Raw genomic sequence first — 26,218 nt, 5'->3', positions numbered from 1 at the left:
ACTTGATTGGGCACACTTGCCTGTTGTTACGTCTGGCGTCTGCCAACCGTTTTTCTTCTGCTGATTAAGCGGCGCTGTGTACACTGCAGCGACACCCAGTGGCCTGTCGTGATGACTGCATTAGGTAACCGCCGCAGTTGCTGAAATCAAATTGCACGGCGCAAAATAAAATTAAACACATGGAAACAGTGAACGTCTTACTTTTACTGTATTCTGTGGTTTTCATACTTAAAAGTGAACCACCGGATTCCGCTGCATTAGTTTTCCCCTTCCGTGGGCAGAGCGGTGTCGTCTAGTTCTTGCCTTCGCGGTACGTTATATGGGACATAAGGAACTACTAAGCTTGCCCTATAGAGCTCTGGTGTGCAATCACAAAACTGCAACCTTAACAGACTGGACATTAGATATTCTCGCCGCAAAAAACAACAACAAAAATGTTCCAGGCAAGGGTGGCAAACCTGCGATGGAGTATGATGGATGAGGGGAGCCATGAAGTTACTCAAGAGCGCCACCTGCTGGCAGAACACATGAAAAGGCTTGCTTGGAGTTGTAGGTCCTTAAAAACATAGTCCAGAATTGCTGCTGCAGGGATTAATAAACTTCGGCTTCATCCCGCCACCCCCCAAAAGAAACAGCAATATTAAACAAATGCCTTGGATTAAAACAACCATTGAAAGTCAAAAACTTTTTATTAGCAAAATACCACATTGCATAATACTTTAAAAATAACTTCGGTCATGTGTTTAGTGCCCACTTTAGCTTCATTCCCAAATCTTGACCACCAACCTAATGCCGGAAAACCATCATCAGGAAGGTAAAGGTTTCCTACTCACCTCAGTATCCATCCCCGAGCACATGATCATCGGCAACTATGGCTGCCAATTGAGCCCCAAAATAATCAACTGTGTGAGGTGGGGGCCAGTCTGTATATAGTCTGTATAATTTATGACTGTGAAAGTGGACAGCAAAGTAGCAAGTGGCAAAAGAATGCGGCTACATCATTAAAGCAGTGACATTGGGTATATACATTGAAATATGACCCCCCCCCCCCACACACACACAATTTTAATGCCCTTTGAAAACAAACCCGCTGATGCAGTTCAATGAATTTCAACATCAGAGGAGTACATTTATTCCAGTGACTCAATCCAAAAGGCCATTCATTGAAATGGCTTTAGAGCTGCACTCCATAAAGCATAAAAAAATTTCCCTTCTGGAAGAGGTGAAGCCTCCAAAGCCTGGATGGCTCCGGCCCTCAAGGCCCACACCTGTATTGCACTCTATGTGCTGAATCGACACAGGAGCCACTTTATAAAATAAACTACTAAATTGCATTCCCGCAATACTCTAATTTATGGAGATGCAGCTCTATGCATTCCCAATGTCAACACATGAGGTTAGGATTTTAGACAGGGAATGCTAGAAAACGTCAACATTTTATGCAGCAGTTAAAGAAAGTATTGCTACTACTATGGGATACTCATTAAATGTGTATTTGCTGGATGTAGTACGCCAATGTATTGATTGCTCAAGCATTACTGTCTCGGATTGCCTTCCCTCCTCGCATTCTTCCGTTTTGCAAATGCTCCTAATGCCACGTGACCCAAAATTACTCTGGAGGACCGGGAGCTTTCATGGCCATGCTGGCCGGATAACTCCGGTTCCGCCTGATCCCTTCCGGCCCAAACGGGGAGCCCGATCTGCGCAGCGCGCCCAGAGGCCCCCCCAGGATAGGGCCAGGACTGGCTTCCCGAGACCCCGCCACCCCACCCACCCCGAGCCGTTTCACCTTGTCTAGCAGGTTGAGATTGTGCACAGTAACACTCACATCTGTCTGGCTCTCACAGTCCCGCCCTCTCTGACGGCCTCTGGTCCCAGCCGCCACCTCCTTCAGGATGGACCGCGCCGGCTTGGAAGCCAAGAAGTTGTCATAAGACGGGCTCTTAAAGTCATAGCCCATGGAGGTTGCTATGGCAGAAGAGCCCCGTCCGGTAGGGGAATTCGGAGGGGTGGAGGGACGCATCGGGTCAGGGTGCTTGTTGGTTGTAATGGAAGTGCTGAATAAAAGCCCTTCGTTAGCCTGACTCCCATCCAATCCCTGACTCTGGTGATACATCGCTGCAGAGATTCCTCTCTCCTGAAGGAGGCGCACCAGTCCCAGGCAGGTGCTGGTAGTGCGGGTGGCATCTCTGCAAACCCATAGAACAAAACAACCCACATAAGGTCATCTTCAGGCCTTCTTTTTTGTGAATATTTGGTTGCTTCTTGATGAGTTTTTTTTGCCTGAGATTTGTTGACGACTCTGATGGCCTCATGCTGAGCCTGCGGGGAGTGCATGGCGTTGCGGCAGGTGTGCCCAGTAGCGAGCTGGTCATCACACAGGAGGATGGGGCAGGGGTGGCATTCAGACTGTTGAGCAAAGTGAGGAGACTCAGTAAAAGCAGTCTTTGATTTCACCTGTCTCATTTTTTAAATGGGTTTGCAATCGCTGGTTGCAGAGCTTTTGGCAGATGTTTTTTTTTTTTATGTCAGTTAATCATTGGTTATATATATATATATATATATATATATATATATGTGTATATTTGCATACATCTTTTTTGTTAATTGTGCACAGTGCTTGCAGACCAAATGTAGTTCCCAAAGTTTCTTAAAACAGACAAGGATGCCAGCACTCAGTATTAAGCCCTTGCCCCAGACAAAATGCTTTACACTGGTTAGGGGTGCTTGTCTGAATGCATATTTCTCAGAGTGTGCATCACTGAAAAAGAAAGTTGGGAGCCGCTCAACTAAGCAATTGCATTGCAATTGAATAACAAAAAAGAAAAATGCTGCAGCATAAAAAACTTTCTATAAAGCAAAAAATTTTACATTTTCCAAAAATTCCCAAGTGGTCAATGCCCTGTAGCAGACCAGATGGCTGGTAAAAATTACATATTTGCAGCTACTAGGCTTACCTGGGTGTTACTCGTGTCTGCTCATCAGTCGGGTGCAAGATGCGGCATGTCGTGAAGGTGTAGGTGGAGCTTGTGTGGGCCATGCATTTGCCTGGATAGTATGCAGCTGCACACAAAATGAACTGTCATGAAACAAAAACTGGCACAGTACACTATTGGACCCCCCCCCCCCCCCCCTCTCTCTCACCCAATGCATCAGTATTGCTGAGATGCGGGGAAGGTGAGGCTGGAGAAGGCAGATCCAAGCACGGCGAGAGCTGCCCAGGTCCAGCAGAAGTAGAGGATGCAGCTGGGGAGGCCGCAGATGAGGTGGTGGGCAGATTCTGAAAATACTGCTCTCCTGCTTCATCCTCCTCTAAGCTCCCCCAAGGATAAACCTGCATACAATAGCAACAGGGAGTCGGAATTAGGAGGAAATGTCAACAGAGGTACAATTGCAATTGCTATTCAATACACAAGAATAGACTGAAGAGATTGCAAAACAGCCAGCAACAAACAAAGCCCCAATAAAAAACAATTGGCTTCAAGAACCAAAGGCCGCTTTTAAGATTTGGAGTTTGGGGCCAACTCCTGGGCCCTGTAATGTTCCAGCGGTGAACTCGCACGTCATTGTCATGCCTTACTCCACATCAGGATGTAATGCATACATTTTATTTTTGTGGCCGAGCAGCCGAACAGAATGCTGCATGATTCCCTGGAGGACCACAAATCAGGGAAGAGTAACTTTCTACTTTGCAGTACTCCAAGTGCTTTCACCTTCCATAGAGATCTAAAAATCTGCAAACTATGTAGCCTGTAAAATCCCACACCGCGGATGCCCATCCCCAAGCTGTTCTGTGAGCCATACAGACCTGCTCAAGCTCAAGAGGTCTGTATCCTTTGGACACGACGCCCGGTCTGGCGTCTAGAATCACCCCAAGATGCGGCTGAGCTAATTGCTGCCAGTGATGCAGGGTGGCCGAGCCTACAGCAGAAAGACAAGCATGACCAAATACAGCCACGTGATGTCATCCATTTGGGTGAGAGACCATGGTGACCGGAGTTAACAAAAGATAAGACAGCAAAAAAAGTGACAGAAGAAGAAATTGAATTTGAATGCCAAAAGATAAAAGGTTTTATTAGACAGACACAGTGACACTAAGGAGAGGAAGTAGACAATGTGAACAGAAAAGATAGAAACCAGATGAGTAAAAACAAACCAAAATGGATAATGAACATGAAAACATTGCGTACAAATGACATGCACCAGAAATGTTCAGTGTTGTGGTTGTGATGCTATTGCATCAAGCCAAGAACTGCTTATGTGTTGCTTTTCTATTTACGCCACTGTTATCGTGACTTGGCCCTCACCTTCCAGCGGCTTGACAATCTGCAGTTTGTCGGGCAAGTAGGGCCCCCTGGAAGCCCAGAGGTGGAGGTTGCCCAGAGACATGATGCTTTCCGAAGGGGTCATGGCACTGCCCTGGCCAGCGGCATCCAAGACTCCGCCACCTCGCCGGCGCTCCCGCTCCTCCTCAAAGAAGCGCCGCTCACTCAGGTTGTTTTGCCGGCGCAAGGACAGACGCCGCAGGGCCACACGCAGATCCTCAGCTCCGCTTGTTTTCTTCTCTCGGGCGTCTATACTCCTGAGGTGTCACAAAGTATACTTTTAATTGGGAGTCTGGCAACAACTATGGGAACACAGCAAAGCAAGTGTAGTATTCATAGCATAATTTCCCACTGAAGATTTGTCAAAACAGTCTCAATGTTAGCCTGTTTTGCGAGAGTATTCATGAAAAATGAGCCAACACGCTTTTTTTTTTGCTGCAGAATAAGGATGGTATATCAATATCGGGCCAATGTCAGCCTTGTTTGAAAAAATTTGTGTCAAGCGTCCCTACAGAAAAAGTATGCTTAATCCACTAACCCATTCATAGTTAGTCACTATGAACAATGACGCTGAGATGTGGGGAAATTTTCAAAGTGTAATTTGAAAACACAATTGTTCTAAAAGCTAAAATACAAATATATTATTCCTAAAAATAAAATAAAAATCCACTGAATTGTGCCTTGAACAAATATGTGCTGGGTTAAGAACTTTAAGCAATTTAACAACATTTGAGCTTTTTATTCAGTGATTACTTCTGAGTCAACTATAAAATGCAAACTGTACGAACCTTTTATTGATTATGTTGCCACTAGACGAAGCTATTATTTTAGCTGCAATGATCAAACTGGAATGTAAAAATGAATATTTTATAGCTCAAACGTAATATTGAAACACAATAAAGTACAAAAAGCATAAATCAATGAAATGCCTCTTGAAAATTTAGCTGAACATGTTACTAAAATTAAACTGCCCTATTTCCTCATTTAGATGAAATTGCAATAAATATTCATCGGGCTCCCCTTTGAAGCCCGCCCTCACCTCTCCTGATTGGACACCGTTTCCATCAGGATGCTCTGTGCACGGTTGTCAAGGGCGCCCCCGTCGCCGCCGCACAGGCTGGAGTGAGGACTGGTGAGCCCGCTGGACATGGGCGACGTTCGCGAAGACAAGGACTGGTTGGAGCCCGGGATGTTGGCGCCAGTCGGGGTCAGAGAGCGCTGACGAACAGTCTGGTTCACGTTCTTCACCGTCTCAAAAACACGCTTACGGTGGATCCTTCCAAGAAAATTGGGATTTCAGCATGAATACGCTTGGTGGAGATGATTGCTTGAATGAATTATGCATGAACTGACATACAATAGCAACACCTGTACATTATTTGAATTACATAATTTAGTTGGTGCTTTGTTATGCACCTCTTGAGGTCTCCTCCCTGCATCAATGAATTATACAGAACACTTGGAGCTCGCTTCAAGTGCACCCATCAGAAAAAGGTGCCTGCAATTGCATGAGTCTAACGCTGGTGAATATCAATTGAAATGTTTCATCCATACTTTTGCTGCTCACAGTCAGAGTCTTCGAGGCTGAGCTCCTTCCTCATGGTGCCCTCAATCTCTGCAGCCAGCGAATCCTGTCAAACACACACGTGAAGTGCACTTGTGCACACACAAGCACATCTCGTAGACTGTATAGAAGGCTCTCAAACCCTCACCATCGGGTACAATCCAAGTGGATGGAAGCGCCTGGGCGTCCCCACAGCATAGTTTCTGTTCCTCAGGTTCTTCAGCTCCTCCTGGGCCTCGTGAAGCATTTCAATGCACTCCAAATACTTCTCCTCCAACTCTTGCAGCTGGTGGAAACTTTGTGTGTTATCATCTCACATTTACTGCAAAGGGCCTTTCTTGCAATACATATATATTGTGTATGACAGATTGATAGTGGATATGAAAAATTCTTATTTTTGTCGGGGTTAGAGAATTTACTTGATGCTTATGTGAGTTTTCCCAGTGGCTATTTTTTGAGGTCCCACCCCAACCACCTGTGAGTTGTTTTTTGTGTGCATGAAAGGTTTCTTGCCGTTTCGGTGGATTTTGGGATGGGTGCAAGAGGTTTTGGGAGTTCTTTTTTTTGCTGTCCCCGTAAGCAACTTATTTGGAGACAGGATGAATCATTTCTGTAAGTGTTTAAGGACTTTGTTAGGTGTTGAGAGAATGTGAGTTTTCATGTTGCCAGTATGAGATTTTTGTCCGTTTGGTTTGGTGTTCATGTATTGCTTATGTGAGCTTTTATTTGTGTGCAGATTATTTTTGGTTTGAGTAAGAGTTTTTTGTTCATGAGTTTTATTTTGACAATATTTTGTCGAGAGTGTTACACCGTAGCTTAACTAAAATGTCTGTTTTTTTTTTGTGCATTTTTGTCCCAACATCACCCCCCCCCCCCCCCCCCCCCGTTGTAATGAGAGCTTTTTTGGTGACTGAGTGTGTGTGTGCATCCAAAAAGAGATTTCCTTTACGTGACTGTTATTTGTACATACTGGATTTTTAAGTTTGATTAAGAATTATTTTTGTTTTGAGTTATTGTGTGTAACAGTGCCAGCTGGATTTCAACACTTCGCCACCATGACAGCCCACAACTCACCTCTGCAGTAAGCTGCCTTTGCGCATCTTTGGCTGCAATCAGATGCTGAGAGAGCTCTTCATTCTCCACAGCAAACTACAGACGCGCACGCCAAGTTTGTGATGAGCAGAGGAAGTAATGTCGCCCCACTGTGAGTTCTCTGTGCATTACTCACAGACTTGGCTTTCTTCTGCAAGTCAACTATTTGTGAGAGGAGGTGCGTGATTTCCTCTTGCTGTCGGGAGGCATCATCAGTCTTGCGCGCGAGTTCCTCTGCTATGGCTGAGATCTGCAGACTGGACAGCCCTGCAAGGGAATGCCATATTTAAGGTTTGTTTCCAGTAAGAGCACAAAAGGTGAAGTTGGCCAACAAATGGAAGAAACATACGAAGCTCCTTCACACAATCGTTGACAAGCTGCTGTTCTTTCTCCTCGTACGTCTCCGTTTCAGACTTGAGATGACTCGCCTGCACACAGCCACAAGATGAGCCAACAACACAGTATTTGAAAAGCCATCATTTGTGAGAGCACCTCTGAGCGTAGGGACAGGTTCTCTGCTTCCAGCTCTTTGAGTTTCCTCTGAAGGGTGTCATTCAGAAAGCCTCCAGCAGCAGCTTCCGCCCGACTCTTCTTGCCCCTTCGGGCACACAAGCACAAGGTCAGATTACATATATTTCACTGTTTAGTAGGGTGCTTGCTGTGCTTTGTTGAGAAACTCACTGCCTTTGTATGAAGTAGTTGCTTTGGTGCCATTTGGGCAATTTGCAACAAAGCTCATTCCCAGTCCCGCATGAATTGCAGGGTACAATGACGCAATAATGAATCTGCTATCAGCACAGCAGCCTTGGTTTACCAGTTTTGCCAATATGAAGCATCAATGTTCGGTAGGGCTAAAACATTTTCAACCAACTTTCTGTGTTCTCAGTTTGTCAAAATGCACAAAAGGCAAAACTATATTTGGACATTTTCTCAATCTAATCAGAATTACAGTTGTGTCTATTCTTATTTTATGGATTTGTCAATTAGCTCCATGCTGAAGTATTAACTTTGCCTATGTCTTATGAGTTTATTATGTGGGCAATTTTATTGGTCCACTTAATAGATAGAATATATATCAATATATATATAAATAAAATATAAGCCAGTCAAACATTCATGGGTGGACTATAAATGCTGACGTTGGGGATTCGCCAGACTCCTCCTCGTTCTCGTCGGCCGCATTGGTGTAAAATTGCAGCAGCTCATCCTTCAGGTTCAACTCATGGTGCAGCTGGGCCACCTGCCAGACCAAAACCTCACATTCAAGTGAACCCCTCCCAGGCGCCACACAGAAATCATATATCTGGCAACCTCTTCAGTGATTTGTCCCACTTGCTCCTCCAGATAGTCATTGTGCTCAGTCAGAACTCGGTTCTTCTTCAGGAGGGACTGACCAATCCTCGCAGCCAACTCCAGATCTCGTTCTTTCTAACGTGCAAGACAAGAAGCTAAAATTAGACATTTTGATGTTCTAAAAGCATTCACAGCACAAGCACTTGGATATTTATAGCACTTTTGCTTGAGATGGCCTATAGATATAAAACACCCCTCTCTCATACACCCAAATATCTAACGACTTTCTATTGGTCAAAAAACGAAAAAAGGAAGCTGAAAAAAAAGAAAATGGCATCTAACATGTCCAATGCTACCTCCAGCAAACCTCCTCTGTGCCACCCAAATAAAACTCCATCTCACACACCAGAGAAATAAAATAAACACACACAACAGAAAACTTAAGACGGAACACTTAAGGCCATTTTTTTGTCCACAACAAAATAACTAAGTAAAAGTTGTATGCTTTGTGAATGAGGAAGGTCAAAAAATGGAAGCTAACTCAAACACTGCTCATTGCCTCTCAAACTTTTATACCAATAACAAACCTCGAGGGGGGGAAAAAAGAACCTCACACACACAAAACTAACCAAAAAAACATGACTCTCACATCCAACAAAAATAATCTCGCCCTCCTAAAAAAAATAAAAAACTCACATTGCTCAAATGAACAGTTGTCTAGATTGTTGCATGAGAGCCAACGATAGAATGAGCAAAAGGAAGGTTAAAAAATGAAAAACTCTTCTTGTTCAATGTGAGAGGCATTCCATTGTGACATGTTGTTTTTGTCTATCTTTTCCCCTCAACAACACACAAGCTCACCTCCTCGAGAAGCCGTGTGACAGCATCAATGTCACTGAAGGTCTTCGTCATCTGGCCCACTCTGTCCGCACACAGCACTGTGGAAACACACATAACCAGGACACAGATTAGCAAGGAAGCACACAGTGCCAGTGGCATTATGCAACCCCACTAGTTCTCCAGAGTATTCCTTCAGAGGTGGCGGCCAGGTCAGCTTTATATGCCGCTTTCGTCAACAATGAGGGGCATGATGTTGTCCATGACGCACAGCCCACAGACAGCAATTCTTATCAACTTTGTCCAATCAATAATCGGCCCCCTCTCCACAACATTATAATCACTACCATTTGCAACACACTTATTTCAATTGCCATACCAATTTGGCAGATGGAGATCACTCTATGTCTCTTATAAATGCAGGGCAGAGACTCATGGGATATTGTATTCACATACGTGTATATGGTGTATATATACACACACAGCATAATTGTTCAAGTGTGCAGCTTAATGCACTCATTGCGCCATAATGCAGTTGTCTACCTCATACGTTGTTTTTCAGCCTATGAACTCGCATTCAAAAAATGAGATGACATCATATTAATTGCTCAATAGGTAAAATCCTATGTGCAGAAATCGCCTCACATAGCATTACGTCTTTTACCTTTCTTATCCTCCTGACAAAGCCAACCTTCCTTCTTATTCCTGTTGAACGCCTCGATCCCGCTCTCGTTTCCCATCTCCTCTGAGTTGCACTACAACTGGCAAGGCACATTTTCATGCGATCCTGCTCTCGTTGCCACACACGAGAGTGAGCAAGTGTCATGCGCTGCACTTTGGAAGAGCAGACCAATGAGTGACAATGGAGGGAAAGTTGGGCTAAGGCTGAGCCATCGTTGAACTAAAATGGCGCATGTCACTCAGATGACTGAGATTGACCCAAACCAAAAAAATAAAAAAAGTGTGCTTGAGTCAGGACAAAAGAGATTTTTTTAAATAATAAACAAATACTAATTAGGTTGACATTGTAACTAATTGGTCAAAATTGGCACGAGTCATGAATAGAATATTGCAACTAAGACAGTCATTCTACTAGCAAATTGTCTTAGGCGTGCAAAGATATCAGCTTCATATCATACATATTGAATAAACACTCAAATTACTTTTCGTACTCGTCGAAAGAGTGTGTGAACCAAGGCTATCAATTTCAGCTAACAAAATAACTAAACCTGGGGAAAAAAACACTTCACATGAATAATGAAAGAAAAACAAAACTATTCATGAACTACAAAAAAACCTAAACCAAGTCAAAACATTTTCCAAAAACATGAAAAACAAACTTACTTTGAAAGCAAATTAAAATTATCTTAATTTAAAACGTAGTGTGTAATGTGGCGTATGCATGTTTCGGTGCAGGCTTACAGAAATACTTGAGCGTCTCGTCAATCTGCTCAGTGGTCAGGTCAAACGGGGCGTCGGCCGCCAGGAGGGGCGTGTGCAGCCAGTCATCGTGGTCATACCCGTAAACTGTGTCAGCCCGTAAGCGATAAACTGGCAGCTGCTCCTCCAGCAGGCTGATGATCTCAAACTCTGGCAGGTCGGTGCTGTTGCACACATCTACAGACAAATGAAATTATCACTACTTTTACCAAAAAGAAGCACCTCAACTCACATTGACATAGTGGCACCAAAAGCAAAACTTATTAAAGCCGATTCTTCAGCAAAATGCTGGTTTACCTGTGATGGTCTCTGCGTCCTTGTAGTCAGAGAAAGCCTGGCGCATGTCAGGCTGACTGGACTCGCCCTCCCCCACATACTGATCCTCATCACTGTGTGCCCAGCCAGGGCCCTGGCCAGGGTCAGGGTCTGGGCCAGGGGACTGGGAGGGGGCTGGGGAGGCCAGCTTGTCTCACCTTGTCACTGGCAGACAGAAACAGCAGCCATGGACCTCTTGAGCTGAATAACAACAAAAACACATGCAGTGAATTGAAAGGGAACAACAACTGAAGTCAAACAAATGTTTTGTAAAGCCAATTAAGTCTGCTGCAATCAATGCAACTCCAGTCTTTAAGTTGAGTGCTGCTGCTGACTCAGCAGTGTGCTGCCTGCCAGCTCAGATGCATGCTGCAAATCATGCAAAAACATCCCCACTGCATTCATCCCTCCTCAAACATACTCGTACATCACCATGAATTTAGAAAAAAAAATAACACTTGTTTTTGTCCGACATCATTAGTGACAATATATTTAGTAGTTTTATTTTAGAAATACATTTATACAAAACATATGCTACATCAATAAATGTTTTGCATTTACAAACATCAAGGGGAGAGCGGTCACAATATGGAAAACATTTCATTTTACTTATTCAGTTAATACTGCTGTAATTAACAACCAATTATTGAATGATAAAGGAGCATACAAAAACATGAATACATACAAATCAGCAACACATTTTAGGTTGGGAAAATTGTCTGCATTAATGCGTCAAAAAAAATGCCCGAGACTTTTAAGTAAATGCTCAAAGCAGCTTCCAGCTTAAACTTTGTTAGCCTAGCCTTGCTAGCAAGACAATTACATTTTACTACTGAAACAAAACTGTGCACTAGGTAACAAATTGCATAAATAGTACTAAACCAGTGACAGAAAAATTGACACCACAATTGTGCACAATTTTACTCATAGAAACTCACTGTGACGTAGGTATAATAGTGTGCAAAAATTCTCAAATTGATAGGCAGTAAATGGAAATAAGCTGCTGCTAGTGAAACATAGCCGCTGCCCTTGTGCACTGGATTGTCTCAGAGGTCGACCTAAAGCAATTCTATGGCGTAAGCTGCAACGGTTTTTCATACTAGTTAATTCAAGTGGCAGGATGATTTGAGGGTGTGGCTTCCTCCTCATCGCCACGTGACGTCACGGATGCGGTTCTCGCATCATTTAAAAGACCTTGTCCTGACAGGGGGCACAAGCAGAATCATGATATGACAACCTCACTATTGCATTTGAGATGGGGGGAGCTGCTTACACGTGAATAAGGCTGTCAGAATCGTCTGCCTGAACGATGCTGGCTGTCGCACAGTGCTCGCAGGCCGAGAAGGGGCGCGGAGGTGAAAGACGCCGAAGTGAATCCGGTTCCGGACAGCTCGGTAGGTGGTCAAGGTCACGTTCGGCAGCGTTCCAAAGTCACGACTGGCCCGGTCCACTTGTCTCCTCCTGTACCCATCTCTTGTTTGTCAGCCTGCCACTCCTGCGTCAAGGCACCACAAACGAGGCGCCAACACTTCCGGGTTGAGCTTTCAAAATAGGATACTTGACAATGAACGGACGTAGCTCAAATAAAAGCAACGCATTTCAAAATAAACCATTGACAAGGGACAGACTGAACAAAAAGCAATGTTTCAACTTTCAAAATACAGAGCTCTTGAAAATTAAATGCAAATGTTTTAAAACTAAAGGTTCAACTGATCTGTACTGCTGTGCTGTTTACTCTTCTAAGTAAACATTTTTTAATCATGCCACACTGCAAAGAACAAAAAAACTTAAGCAAATGCCAGATTTGGAAAAAGTAGGGAAAAAAATGCTTAGAAACTCTGTGTCTTCATATATTTTATTTAACAAAACATAAAATGTGAGAAGAACAGAAAACCACAGCTAAAGAAAGAAGGAATATCTTTGGTTCCTTTGCGTGCTCTATGACTGTTGTGAGATAAGTGAAACATGAGACGTCCAGTACTACAGAATCATTAACATTTTACAATCATGTCTAAACAAACTAACAAAAAAATGACATTTAATGAAAAACCATTCGACTCCTGCATGTGAGCGTCTCAGCATGAGGTAACAAAGCCATCATTGTGCTGTGACAAACAGGTGTGTGGATGCAAGGCTGAATACATTCTTAGCGAGTTCCACTTCAGACTGCCACAAAATCAAAACAAGGAAGCGTGTTGCATAGCTGTCCCCAAACACAAATGCTGCAGAAAATGTAGAGTATAATCATATTACTGGCTAATATTTATGACATCTTCAGAGTTCCAACAAGTAACATTCATAATACAACATGTAATGTAATGTGAGTGGCTCTTTAAGCAATCAGATGTTTCTCAAAGGGGGAATGTGGAGTCAGTTAGTACAACATCGAGATGGAATTATAACGCTGAGAAGAACAACATTCCATTAATTTTCAAAGTTTCATTCCTGCATGGTGACGGGCTGTGGCGCTTCGGCTCGGTTGTCTGTGTTCATCTCCGGGTTGCATGGCGGGTTTTGGGAGCTGGATTCGGGGACAGCATGGCTGGTGCTGGCTGTGGCGGCACTCGAGCCGCCTTCCGCCAGAGAGTCTGTGGGTGTCGGGGAGGGGCATTCCGAGTCGGAGGTGGGCGGCGCCAGAGTGCCGCTGAGCTTTTGTACCTTTTTGTTGAGATCGTTCCGTTCTGCTTTGAGTGCGCGCCGCAGCTTCTCCAGCCGCTGAACTTTACCTTGGAGGGCTTCAAACTCGCGATCTTGGACAGATTTCTGTATGTAAGACATCAAAGTTCGTTTTCCACTAGGGATGTTCGATACTACTACTTTTTAGACCGATGCCAGTACGAGTATTCCACTTTAGTCACAGATACCCTTAGCGCTTTAGATCCATAACCGCCTACGCAAAAAAAAAACACCCCAAAAAAACACAGCAGCAACAGATAATTTTAAAGAAATTTAAATAAATTTTCTATCTTCTCGTTCCTGATCATACAATGGCCACAAGAGGGCAGCCTGTCATTAGTAGTGATACCTTGAAAAAATGCCAGGTTGCTGGCTGGCCCAGTTTCCACCCAAATCTGGGTTACAAATTTTATGAAAATGCAGATGGTATATAGAGGAAAACTTACTTGCCTACCTTCCCCCCCCCCCCCCCCCCCTGGCAAAGGGCCAGCACAGCCTCCAGGTTCAAATCATCATCATATACAGTATCGCCAAACCTTGAGCGCTAAAAGCAACCATGTGCCGCGTAGTCTCACTCTAATAGTACAAGAATGAATCACGGGCAATTGCAAATTTAAACAGCTGCTGTAAGTTCAATAAACTGGAATTTAATCTTCAAGAGCGTTTTGTTTTTAAACTTTTATGTGCATTACATTTTTATTTTTAATCTAAAAATTCACCCTTAACAAACTTTCAGACACATGCGTGACAATTCATTCAGCACCTGCAAATGGTGAGAAAAATGTTTCTTTTCCGTGTACATTGTGAAGTCTGATTTAGATCCAATTGAGACTATAGTATGAAATTAAAAACTAACTTCTGAAAGTAGACTTTTCCTAAGGCTTTGGGTGCATGTTCGTGACTCATAAATTCTCATATGTGCAGATTTTTTTGGGGGGGAGGGGGCTCGTCTACTATTATTTGCTGAAAAAGTAGTTCTTTGCCATCACCTCATAGGATTTTACTTATTTACTGCAGGGCTCATTTATACGGAGCACAGTTTGAGTGCTGTAGTGTCAGCTGCACTGAATTACCTCCTCCGCCATCTCCAGAAGAGCTTTGTTGCTGCTCTCCCACCTAGAGCGATACATCGCTGTCTCCTTCTCCAGCTTCTTGATCTTTTTAGTCATCTGTTCAAATGTTGCAAGAGCCAAACCAAATCTGTCAGCAGCAAAACGAAATGTGACCCGGCCCTCGCCACAGCACCATACTTCTCACCTTCTCCATCTCCTGCTTGAACGCAGCGAAGACCTCGTTGCTCTTGGACAAGGTGGTCTGGAACTCCTCAAAATTCTCAGTGTACAGGGAAAGCTGTGAAATCACAACACGCCCTTTAGAGGTGGAAATAATGCTGGTGTTATGGAGAAACGGAGAGGATGATGGGAAACCTGCTGTTTGAGGTGGCCTTCCTGCTGCTTCATCAGCTCACACATGCGTTGAGACTCCAGTGTCTCTTGTAGCAGCTGGTGAAGAGAAATTAGTTGAAACCTTTGGCTGAAGCAACAAGTGGATGTTAACGTGCTGTGATCATTTACAAAATTTTTCTCAGTGTCATGACGTTCTTCCGACTCATTGAGGAGCTCCTGCGCCTGGTGAAGCTTGGTGTCCACCAGCTGCTGCTGCAGGTCCTTGTGCTTCACCACTTTCTCTATATGCTGATCAGGTAATCCTCATTTAGCCAAGCAAAACAGCGTTCATTCAGATTAAAGGCGGTGACGCACCTCCTCCCGTAACTTGTACTGCTCGTGGAGCTTTTTGAGCTTCTCTGCAAGCTCCGTGTTCTCCTGACGCAGGCTGGCGTTCCTCTCGTTGTGCTGCTCCATTTGCACCTGGATGTCGTTGAGCGTCACCTGAAAATGCGAAGTCACCTCTTTCCGCTTCTCCTCCTCCAGACGCGTCCTCTGTATCCCTTCATCCTGTGGAGGAAAGAAAACAGAACATCCTATTTTAATTCTGTTTGATGGGAATTTCAGGGGGGGGAGGGGTGGAAGAGTATAATACAAAAAAGAAATCCATTTGTGATTATAATAACTATATTTATTTGTGATTATAATAAATATATTTATGCACAAAGCTTATGCCATGTTGTAGCAGTTATGTAAAGAGCAATTTTGCCAGAATACAACTGTGTATCATACTTTCACACATAAGTTATGTTAGAGAATATAGTCCTAATTTTATGTGAATAAAGTTACATTTTTTTAGAACAGAAATACCATTACAAAAAATATTTAAATATTCTAAGAAAAAGATTTTACCGGTGAGTGAATAAAAATTGCAAGTGTTGCATAATGGAATTTTTGGGGAGGAGGAAAAAGTCGTTGCATGACTACAAAAAAACAAGAGTGCTGTGACGTTACCAGTTTTGAAGATTTTACTATTCATAAATATAGTACATGTTGGAGTAGAATTATTAGCTTTATTTTTTGCAAGGCTCATAACATCATGGCAAAATTCCTAATCAAAATATCAATTTTGAAAATGCATTTGCAGAGAGCTTAAAATTATCAAGGAAGAAGAAAAACAAACAAAGCAAAACATTGTTTTCAGGCCTTATTCCAGAGCTGAATATATTTCAGTAAGTACTGAGGGAAGTTTGTTTGGCTTTTTTTTTTATATCTTGTATTCAAAGTCATACTAGGAGAATGGCTTTTACATGTTTCAAGTAAGTTACATTATTTGAAGAAAAATGAAACGATAAATGATGCCTAAATTCCAAACTTCGAGGCCAACAAATCTACTAAGCACTATATATTACTTTGGAGTTTATTTTCAAGAAACTTTCATTTGCTGTACTCGCTAGCTATCAAGTGCAATCCAGAATAGTAGGTGGTCCTATAATTTATCTTTAACACAAGCTAAACGAAATCATTTGTGCATGCTTTGCACCTTGAGCGTGCGGTTGTGCCTCTGCAGCTCCCGGCAGAGGCTCTCCAGCTTGCTGCGAGCCAGGATGGCCTTGCTGTGTTCATTCCTCAGGTTGTCCTTCTCCTGCACCAGCTGCGTTTGCTTCTTCTGCAGCGCTCGCATCTGCTTTTGCCTGTTCCGATGCTCCTCCAACTGTCATCAACACACACACAAATGCCATTTAACCAAGCCAATTTTCTGGCCTTGATAAAGAAGAAAAAGAGGAAACCGCTCACCAGTTCAGCATACTTCTTGCAGAGGCCTGTTAGCTTCTCCTCGGGTGTGCTCAATGTGTTGAGGGTCTGCATGAGGAGGGTAATTTCTTTGCCTGTAGGAAAATCAGTTGACTCGGTACTTATACTTGAACTTCTTCTTAAGAAGTGTGAGTACTTTCGCCTCCTAAGAAGCATAAACATCAAGAGGTCTTCCTCACCCAAACCCTTCACTTTCTTCTTCTCCTGCGTCTTCTTCTGCTGTTTGTCTACGCCACCAGCGCACCCCTTGCCTTTGCCCGCCCTGGCCCCGTCTCCCACTTTATCATCAGTCAGGCCATTAAAGTCAAGACTGTCCAACTGGCCGTTGGCATCGTCCGAAAGGCTCTCTCTGCAGTAGATGTTGAGGATGTCCTCCAGTTGGCGGCTCAGCTCAGTGGCCTTGTCGCTTCGTGACTGAGCTGCCACCGCTGAGGAGGTAGAGGCGATTTAGAGAGAGGCGCAGGTTAGAAGAAAAATCATTACATACACAAGATATCAATAAATTTAGCTGGTTGGTATCGCTTCCTGTGAGTTTTTGCAAGCAAGTCCAGATTTTGAGTGGGATGCCTTCAGTGTTGTACCACATTGTGCCACAGCATATCAGGCAGTACTAATCCTCAGGGTTCACTGCACATCAGTGCATTACCTTCACTTGCCGCTTCATCTCCTTGAGGCGGTGTTGCAGATTCTTTGGGGCTGCTATTGCTGTCCACGTCGTCCTTCAGTGCCACAGGGGGCTTTGTTCCGTCTGCTGTAATTGGCACATCCTCATTGCCCTGGGTGATGGGTTCCTCTGTGTCTTGCTTCTTCAACTCGGAATTCTGTTGCTTTTTAAGTATAGGCTGGTTTGCAAAGGCACCAAATTGCGATTCAATTGCGAACCATTTCTAAGTTTTTTTTTTTTTTTTTTTTTAAGGATTAATTTATCACCAAATGAAGCTTACAGGCTTACAGAAACATAGAAATAGTCACGCCATAAAAAGTCCCTGCTGGCCTCCCCTAAAATAAAAACTAGCCGTGCATGGTGACGTTCCAAATATCGCCATTGAATGAACGTCAGCCACAGAAAGTTAGACGCTCTGTGAAAAATATGCACTCATGGTCATGTTGCTAAACCACAACGTAAAATCTATTCGGGCTCACATTAACGGCCTTTAATAAACGTTCATCGTAAAAATAAAACTGCATACACAAACATCGACTTAGGTTGATTTTTAACTTGCTAAATAATGAAACAATACAATAAAATACAAGAGTAGCGTATCATGTCAGTTGACCTTACCTTTGTTTTGTCTGGTGCTTCGCCACTCATTGTCAGCAAAAGCTATCGCAAACAACAGTAGGTGCGAAATTAGCTTGAGATGCAGTATGTCACTTCAATCAAACAGGACATCAACAACTTAAAAAAAATACATTATATAAGTACAATTAAATGGCATCCAATCGTTTCAGACAATAATAGACTATTTCTGTAGCTTCAATGAGTGAAATGCTAGCAGGCTGGCTGCTACCGTGAGCTAAGATGTGCACTTCCGGTTAGAACTTCGTTGTCTTCTTCGTTTCTTTTAATGATGTTTTCGTTATCATAGATATGCAAAATACCCCATTAGACACTGAACAAGACTGAGACGTTGCTGCCATAGTCGATGTGGCAAAGTAGATCTCGCGAGAAAACAATCTGTACCAGGGAAAGTTCAGTAATATCAGACAGATCTCGCGGGAATACAAACTGTACCAGTGAACATTCTCTTTGCCACATCCAATAAGGCGGCAACGTCAACGCATATGCCTACGCTAAAGGCGGTGTTTATGACAGGGCGTCCTCGTATCTGCCTGACACTAATTCTATATGTTTTCTGGTGATACGCCGGGGCGTGCATGTATGCATGTAAAACATAAACATGTAAAAAAAATATCGAATTTGCTTCTTGATTCCGTGTAGTACTAATAAAAAAATTGTTTCAGGCTTATTTTGTGGTCGCTAAACAGGTCCTGCTTCACATGCGTCAGAAACTACACACGCTCCAGGGTTTTAACGTAGCGTAGCACGGCGGTTTGACGTACGATTTTGCTTGTTCACTTTTGTGCCAAATTTGTACTCCACTTTGGGTTATTTGCGCTCATCGCGCTGCTTCGTATACTTTACTCTAGAATTATACTCTTCTCCATGATGGGGAAAAGAAGCAGACAGAGGCAGAAAAACCAGCCTACAGGCAGAGACCACAGAGACAACGCTGTGAGAGTCACTCTTTCTGCTGTAACTCTTGAAAAAATGTGTGAGACTGGTGTGTTTGTAGTTTCTACCCCCCAGTCTGTTTAACGAGCTGTTGTGTAGCATAACAAGAACAATTTTGAAAGCTAAACCAGTTGTTTACTACATTCCAATGCAATAAAAAGCTCAATTTGTTTTCATGTTGACCATAGGCTAAATGTTGCTCAATGTCTTTGATTCCAAAGAAGAAAGTCTGAGTTAACAACACCAAATATCAAAAGGATACAACTTTTCCTGTGTTGTAGGGCTGGGGTGCTGGTTATGCTGACATTGTTAAGGAAAATAAGCTGTTTGAGCAGTACTACAAGGAACAAGGCTTAATTCCAGAGGGAGAATTTGAACAGTTTATGGATATAATGAGGGAGCCACTTCCAGCCACCATACGCATCACTGGATATAAAAGGTACGATGGCTACAGCATATAGTGGGACTTAAGTGAGAAAAAAAGAAACCGGGGAGAGAGTCCTCAAAAACAAAATGGGATGTTTTTGTGTGGCTGAAATAAAAATAATTGCATTTAATTCATTTCTGAATTGACGTATGTCTTCTGCTTCCTGGTTGCAGCCACGCCAAGGAAATCCTCCACTGCCTGAAGGAAAAGTACTTTAAGGATATTCAGGAGTTGGAGATCGACGGCCAGAAAATCGAGGCTCCGCAACCTCTCAGCTGGTAACCTTCATCCCAAGATGATAGATAATTGCATGCCAGCACAGTTACAGGAAACGCTCACTGTGCCCACTTTTCCCAGGTACCCCGATGAGCAAGCTTGGCACACCAACATGAGTCGGAAGATTATCAGGAAGTCTCCCCTACTGGAGAAGTTTCACCAGTTTCTTGTCAGCGAAACAGAGTCGGTAAGCATGTGAGAGAATGGTGGCTGAAACTATTAAAGAGAAGAAGACCAAATATCAGACTCGAAATTCTGAATGATCTTGTTTTGTTTACCTTTTTTAGGGTAACATTAGCCGCCAGGAAGCTGTCAGTATGATCCCTCCACTTCTCCTCAAAATTGAGCCCCAACACAAGGTAACAAGAGCATCAAATTTTGTTGGAAATTACATTTATGTTAATAGTTCATTAAAAGAAAGAAAAAGTGAAAGTCTTCTATAGATTCAACATACACAGATAAGTATTTCACTATTTCAATTTGTAACCTTTGATAATTACATTTTCCCAGCCAAGAAAACCTAAATGTTCAAACAACGAACAATGAAAAAGTGTTTTGTTTTACTGTTGAAGTTACATGATTGCAACCCGACCACAAACACAGGTTTATGTTTTGCAAAGATTTTGGACATGTGCGCAGCTCCAGGCTCAAAGACAGCCCAGCTTATTGAAATGCTTCACTCTGACATGGAGGTGCCATTTCCAGGTAAGAAACAGTACAATTCCATTTTTGCCTTCACAAACAACCTCAACCTCAACTTAGTCATGACATGAGAGACAATATCACAATACTCACAGGCTCTCTGCAAAAAAATTACCAACAAAGCTTCATGGCTCTTAGTTGCTTATCTATGAATTTATACTTCCCCCTGGTGGCCAAGGCACAAACACCAGAAGGAGCTTTACGTCACGGACTGAATTAACCTCGACATGACTGTCCGATCCATTCCAGAGGGTTTCGTCATTGCCAACGACGTGGACAACAAACGCTGCTACCTGCTGGTGCACCAGGCCAAGCGTCTGAACAGCCCCTGCATCATGGTGGTCAACCACGACGCCTCCTGCATCCCCACGCTGCAGATCCAAAATGCCGACGGGAAGAAGGACATCCTCTTCTACGACCGCGTCTTGTGCGATGTGCCCTGCAGGTTAGGACATGCTGACCTTGTGCACTTTTTGGGTCCTATTTAATGAGAGGCCGATTTTTAATTATTGGTTTTTAGGGCTGATACCGATTATTAGTAGTCACAGGTGTCAACATTTGATATTCATTTGGTGACAAAAGTGAAAACACTAACGTCAAAATTTCAAGTGATAGCTACAAACTCCCAACACTTGCCTTTGTTTAAATCCCTTTGAGGACATGTTGATGAACCAGCTTTTCATCCATCCATTTTCTTAGCCGCTTACTCCTTACAAGGGCCGCAGGGGTGCTGGAGCCTATCCCAGCTGTCTTCGGGAAGTAGGACGCCCTGAACTTGTTGCCAAACAATTGCAGTCAGCTTTTCATATTAGAAACATTCTAAACTTTTATCCCTTTTTACCCCCCAATCTCAGAAACCATAGAGTACATATTTGTTTAAAAATCTGAACCAATTGTGCGCAATGTTGCTGCAGCGGTGACGGCACTATGAGGAAGAACATCGACGTGTGGAAGAAGTGGACGACCAGCAACAGCCTTCACCTTCACGGGTGAGCAGAGGCAGCGATTATGTGCTTAGGCAGCCTTTTAGGTAGTCAAGCACTTTTTTTTTTTTACGGTAAATGAAATGGCTTTTAATGGCAGGAATGTGGCAAGTGCTCTTGTGTTGCTAATTATAAAAGTTGGCAGTGTTACAGTGTGTGTTTCCACTCACCAGCCTCCAGCTGCGTATCGCCGTTCGCGGCGTTGAACAGCTGGCCGTGGGCGGCAGGATGGTCTATTCCACCTGTTCGCTCAACCCCATCGAGGACGAAGCAGTCATAGCAGCGCTCCTGGAGAAAAGCGAAGGTATCAAACACTCAAGGACTTTGATTTTGGACTACATTTGCTTTTTAGGATACGGACATGATTTCACCCCCTTTTATTGGGGCCACGCCTCTTTGAAAGCATACATCAACACGCAACAGCATGCATGTAACCTCCAGCTTTATGAAACTATTTGAATTCTTTGAAGGTTGCATTACCCATACATGCAGTACTCTTTGGGTGAAATGGATGAATGATATTTCAATTCACTCGACTCTCAAAAGCAGCATCATTTTTCTTTTTGAACAGTGCATCACCGCGGCAACAACGTGCCACAAAGTTAAAAGACAATAACTTTCCATCTGAACCATTTATAGATGAAACGCGAAGGCAATCAGATAAATTCTTTTGCCAGGTATAATATACAAGCTGATGTCTTACTTCATAGTTTGTCCCATTGACGTTACAAGGTGCACTGGAGCTGGTCGACTGTTCTTCTGACCTGCCCGGCTTGAAGTGGATGCCCGGCGTCACTTCCTGGAAGGTTCAACAACAACAGCAAAAGACATAATGTTAGCGATGATGGTGCTGAAAACAATTGTCATGTCTCCAGCTGATGACCAAAGAGGGCAAGTGGTACGCCAGCTGGTCAGAGGTTCCGACCAGTCGCCACACTCAAATCAGGCCCACCATGTTCGCACCAACGGACGCAGAAAACCTGGCTGGGATGCGTCTGGGGAGATGGTATGGACACGCATGCACACAAATGTCGCCAATGATGACAGTTGGATACAGTGAAGCGTCCTGGCCTGCAGGTGGCACTGTTGCCACATGATTCAGTTTATTCAATGCTGGGGAAAAGTCTGACTAACCTGTTGTCGTTGATGCCACACCAGAGATTTGAGTGTGTGTTAGATCAGTGCTTGCCAACCTTTGAGCCAAGGCACATTAGATTAGCGAGATCTTATGGCACAAAATAAATGCTGAAATAATATTTCCATTTACTCACAAATTGACTTCAATGTGAAAAGACAAAGCTATTAATGTATGAATGGCAAAAGGTCCAGTATCTAGTGGAAGAACATTTCATTGTTGCTTCCTGTTACTATATGACGATCGATTTTGGAAAAATGGAGTAAAACTGAAATCCAATTTGCTGTGAATCTTGTCAGCATGAGGATTCTGCCACATCACCAAAACACAGGAGGTTTCTTCGTGGCTGTGCTGGTTAAGAAAGCCCCGATGCCCTGGAACAAAAGATATCCCAAGGTACTTTCTTATCAGCAACCATGGATGATGTGACTGTCACTCACCAGACAGATTTCCCTCACCTGTTCAGTTCTTCTCATCCCAGCTGCTATCAAATTACATTTACTTGTCCCGCTCACCTCCAGCTGAGGAAAGAGGCCTCGTGCGGCTCCGAAGCCCAAACGCAAAGCTCGGCAGCCCCGGTAGAGACGCCCTACCTCCCCGAGAGAGAAGAGATGCAGGAAGGAGATGGGGAGGAGGCCCACGAGGGAGCACCCAAAGGAACTTGTTCGAGTGACAAACAAGATGTGTGTGGGTGAGTCAAGAAAATGAGAACGGGTAAACAAATTAGAGTCAATTTCACACTTGTTTTTTCCTTTGCTTAGACCTCCACCCTCCAAAAGGTTGAAGCTATTTGGATACAAGGAAGATCCGTTTGTGTTCCTCAGAGAAGATGACCCCGTTTTCACCACCATGCAGTGAGTTCCTGTCCAAGCGCCCCCTCCAAGAAAAAAAAACGTGTTCATAATTTAATTGAATGCCCTCTAGATCCTTCTACGACTTGTCTCCAAACTTCCCCAAGATGAACGTGCTGACGAGAACGCACGAGGGCAAGAAGAGACACTTGTACATGGTGTCCAAAGAGTTGCGCAACGTCATGCTTAACAACAGCGAGCGCATGAAGGTGCCCGACTTTCCTGTCACATTTCAAATCGAGGGCAATTTGTTTCTAAAGTTTCTAAAGTGTTTGTTCCAAAGTAAGTCACACCTTCTTTATCCTGTAATATTGATATTGACTACATTGCATGTCGGCCACAAACTGTTGCCGACACAAGAGAATTGTTTCACTTTGAGCCTTGAGCAAGGAAGGGAAAAAAAGAACATTGCACTATTTTTATAATCCAAGTCTGCCTAATATAGTTCTCCTATAGAAATGGCATACCTGCTTATAATTCAGGACGGTTGCTAGTGATGTTAAAAATAGTTGCTAACAACTGTACTTCCATTTTATCCACTCCCTTCTAGGTGATAAATACAGGAGTGAAAGTGTGGTCTCGCAACAGCGATGGGGAAGAGTTTGGTTGTGCCTTTAGGCTGGCTCAAGAGGCGAGTCACACATTCATCATTCAACACAAATAGTTTATCTCGTAAAGGATTCCTTTGATTATGTCTTGGAAGCAGTTATTTGAAAAGAAAATGTGCTAAGCATGTCTCTTCTTTTCCTCATCAGGGTATCTACACTCTGCAGCCATATATTCGCTCGAGAATCATCACAGTGAGTGTGGAGGACATCAAAGTGCTGCTGACACAGGAAAACCCCTTCCTCAGCAAATTGGAGGATGACGCCCATGCTCAAGCCAAAAAAATAGGTGGGTGTGAAAGCAGCCAGAAATCTATTTCTGCTTCATTTCTTCATCTATGTTTTGTCTTTTTCGTTTTGTAGTTATGGGCAGCATTGTTTTGAAGTACATTCCCGACCCAAAGTAAGTCTTGCAGTTGGTAAATTGTGCATTTCCCCCCTCTTAAATTTGTTTGCGTCACAATTTCTGTGCACATTACCTTCCATTTGCCAGTAAGCCTGCAGAGCCGCAGTGTTCCATCCAACTGTGCGGGTGGAGGGGGAAGACGTCTATCCGGGCCTTCGTCCCCCGCAACGAGAGGTACCACTACCTCCGCATGCTGGGCGTGGAGGTCTTCCGGGACAAGCAGGGCGTGGGCCGCAAGCCAGCGGACGAGGAGGCCAAAGGCGAGGAGGCGGCGGCGGCAGGGGAGGATGAGAGGGAGCTGGATTTGGAGAACGGGAATGAGAATGGATCATCAGAAGCAAAGATGGACGACGACGACAATAAAGGGACTAATGTGTGAGAGTGGAAGAAAAGACTTAGTGAAAGTGCATCGAAGCTCTCGGGGCAGAAGACCACATTGTTTGCGTGGGAGGAAGATTAGTTTATTTTTCAGTGCAATGTGTCAGAGGAAGACAGCTTGGCTGAGTTTTTTTGGGGATGCCCCAGGAAGAGGACTTTTTAGTTAATTAAATGGTCTATTTCTTTGTTGCTTTAATAATGGTAGTCACCTTGCCTAGTGACGTCAACGTTCTTTCTGTTTTTGCATTTTTAAAGAGTTTTATATTATTTTGTGCAGCTGTATGAGCAGAAATTGAACTAAATAAAGGCTGTGAAAGAGATTATTGTGAGAGCAACTGTGATGTTATTTCCAGTCAGAAGCAAGTAGCAAAAATGGCCACCCTCTGAGATGGATATCACATTTGACAGGTGTAGTACGGCAGTACTACACCTGTCAAATGTGATAGGCTGCAGCCGTCAACATGAACAAGATAAGCAGAACGCAAGATGGATGGGTGGTGTTTAATTGACATTTGTGCATATGGGTGGGGGAAAAAAGATGATTAACAGTGTACATTCATATAAAATATTCAAAGTTCACATCTATTTAAGACAACGTGACAGAATATTATCAATAGACAGACTAATGGATGGATTTGACGTGATTATTGCCCAGTAGAGCTACCTTGACAACAGCTGTTATGACAATAAGGACTCACCTTTTATGCTGCAAAAGGCAGGGGAACTGCACACACATCTCGCAGCATCCTGCACGTGGTGACAGAGAGGGGGGCAAATCTGGAGTTTTGACTAAAACGTGAGAAAAGGGAAGCAAAGATGAAGTTGGGTACGATGAATGAGGAGATTAAAAACATCCCACCAAACTTATGCAAATATAATAAAAACCTCGGGAAAATGAAGAGATGATTTGATGCAGGAGAATGTGAGAAAAAATTGAATCGAGCAAGTCGAAAAAAGTTTTGGGATGCTATGTAGGTATTGTATGCGAGATTGAATTCATACAGGAAACTATAACTCCAATTCTGCATCATTACTTTCACTGTTTACTGTCTACCCAAATCAGCTCTTTACAAGGGGTCCACCATGGACATTAGTATTAAGACAATCAATGAACTAATTAATCAGGCACTAAACGAGACTCCTTTGTTCCCTCCTGAATCTTCATTCTTTCATTATCTTACCCAGACATCCTGGACAGTTTTATCCTTCCAACTTTGTGGTAGCAATTTGGTTAGGACCATTTTTTGTTCTGTTCCCCAATGCACAAAGCAATTAAGGCCATAAAGAATTTGAAAGTCATCAAACACCTTTGGAATGAACTCGGGATGCAAATTGGAGAAGGGCAGGCCCTCTTTTAGTTTCTTTGTAGTTTTAGTTTCGGTATCCCATCAGCAATGTTGTCTGAGCTGTTTGTATGAGTTACTTACTACTTCATGTGTGTTAATGTTTGAAGATTTAGACCGTGACTTCGATGTCA

At 43.4% G+C, this 26,218-nt stretch overlaps 3 protein-coding genes and 1 long non-coding RNA gene across 13 annotated transcripts in view; 1 reads left to right on the top strand and 3 right to left on the bottom strand.

Annotated features, from left to right (window-relative positions):
* Positions 1-127, bottom strand: part of LOC144007057 (uncharacterized) — an 86,597-nt gene extending 86,470 nt beyond the window's left edge. The window contains exon 1 of the long non-coding RNA XR_013280051.1: positions 21-127. This is a non-coding gene — a long non-coding RNA (uncharacterized LOC144007057). The remainder of the gene's footprint in view (positions 1-20) is intronic.
* Positions 128-670: 543 nt separating this feature from the next.
* On the bottom strand, positions 671-12,395 carry trak1b (trafficking protein, kinesin binding 1b). Its single transcript, XM_077506522.1, has 19 exons — positions 12,140-12,395; positions 10,849-11,067; positions 10,534-10,728; positions 9,136-9,212; positions 8,293-8,409; positions 8,121-8,221; positions 7,474-7,579; positions 7,331-7,409; positions 7,118-7,248; positions 6,964-7,038; positions 6,038-6,175; positions 5,880-5,956; positions 5,365-5,601; positions 4,308-4,582; positions 3,809-3,921; positions 3,145-3,334; positions 2,958-3,063; positions 2,284-2,409; positions 671-2,189 (listed from the first exon to the last, which is right to left on the bottom strand). The coding sequence occupies exons 2-19, from the start codon at positions 10,892-10,894 to the stop codon at positions 1,610-1,612; spliced, it is 2,769 nt and encodes a 922-aa protein (XP_077362648.1). The 5' UTR covers positions 10,895-11,067; positions 12,140-12,395; the 3' UTR covers positions 671-1,609.
* A 310-nt stretch (positions 12,396-12,705) lies between these two features.
* txlna (taxilin alpha) lies at positions 12,706-25,530 on the bottom strand. Of its 10 annotated transcripts, XM_077506533.1 has the most exons (15): positions 25,440-25,530; positions 24,437-24,661; positions 22,070-22,165; positions 21,537-21,654; positions 18,025-18,066; positions 17,389-17,563; positions 16,922-17,170; positions 16,725-16,816; positions 16,471-16,641; positions 15,303-15,497; positions 15,117-15,236; positions 14,970-15,044; positions 14,800-14,892; positions 14,616-14,711; positions 12,706-13,629 (listed from the first exon to the last, which is right to left on the bottom strand). In XM_077506533.1, exons 5-15 carry the CDS (start codon positions 18,052-18,054, stop codon positions 13,306-13,308), a joined length of 1,620 nt encoding a protein of 539 aa, XP_077362659.1. In that variant the 5' UTR covers positions 18,055-18,066; positions 21,537-21,654; positions 22,070-22,165; positions 24,437-24,661; positions 25,440-25,530; the 3' UTR covers positions 12,706-13,305. The 10 variants fall into 10 exon arrangements, with proteins under 10 accessions (XP_077362659.1, XP_077362650.1, XP_077362653.1 ...); XM_077506524.1 differs by having other exon boundaries at positions 14,970-15,236; positions 17,389-17,584; XM_077506527.1 differs by having other exon boundaries at positions 14,970-15,236; positions 17,389-17,569.
* On the top strand, positions 18,599-25,061 carry nsun2 (NOP2/Sun RNA methyltransferase 2). Its single transcript, XM_077506523.1, has 19 exons — positions 18,599-18,978; positions 19,260-19,417; positions 19,579-19,683; positions 19,763-19,868; positions 19,969-20,040; positions 20,302-20,386; positions 20,633-20,828; positions 21,298-21,372; positions 21,540-21,670; positions 22,099-22,172; positions 22,242-22,372; positions 22,801-22,897; positions 23,023-23,192; positions 23,263-23,355; positions 23,426-23,561; positions 23,903-23,983; positions 24,108-24,246; positions 24,321-24,360; positions 24,451-25,061. The coding sequence occupies exons 1-19, from the start codon at positions 18,910-18,912 to the stop codon at positions 24,740-24,742; spliced, it is 2,250 nt and encodes a 749-aa protein (XP_077362649.1). The 5' UTR covers positions 18,599-18,909; the 3' UTR covers positions 24,743-25,061.
* Positions 25,531-26,218: the final 688 nt, after the last annotated feature.

The sequence above is a fragment of the Festucalex cinctus genome, chromosome 19 (assembly GCF_051991245.1).
Source record: "Festucalex cinctus isolate MCC-2025b chromosome 19, RoL_Fcin_1.0, whole genome shotgun sequence".
Lineage (NCBI taxonomy): Eukaryota > Metazoa > Chordata > Actinopteri > Syngnathiformes > Syngnathidae > Festucalex > Festucalex cinctus.
This window is presented reverse-complemented; position numbering and strand designations above follow the sequence as displayed.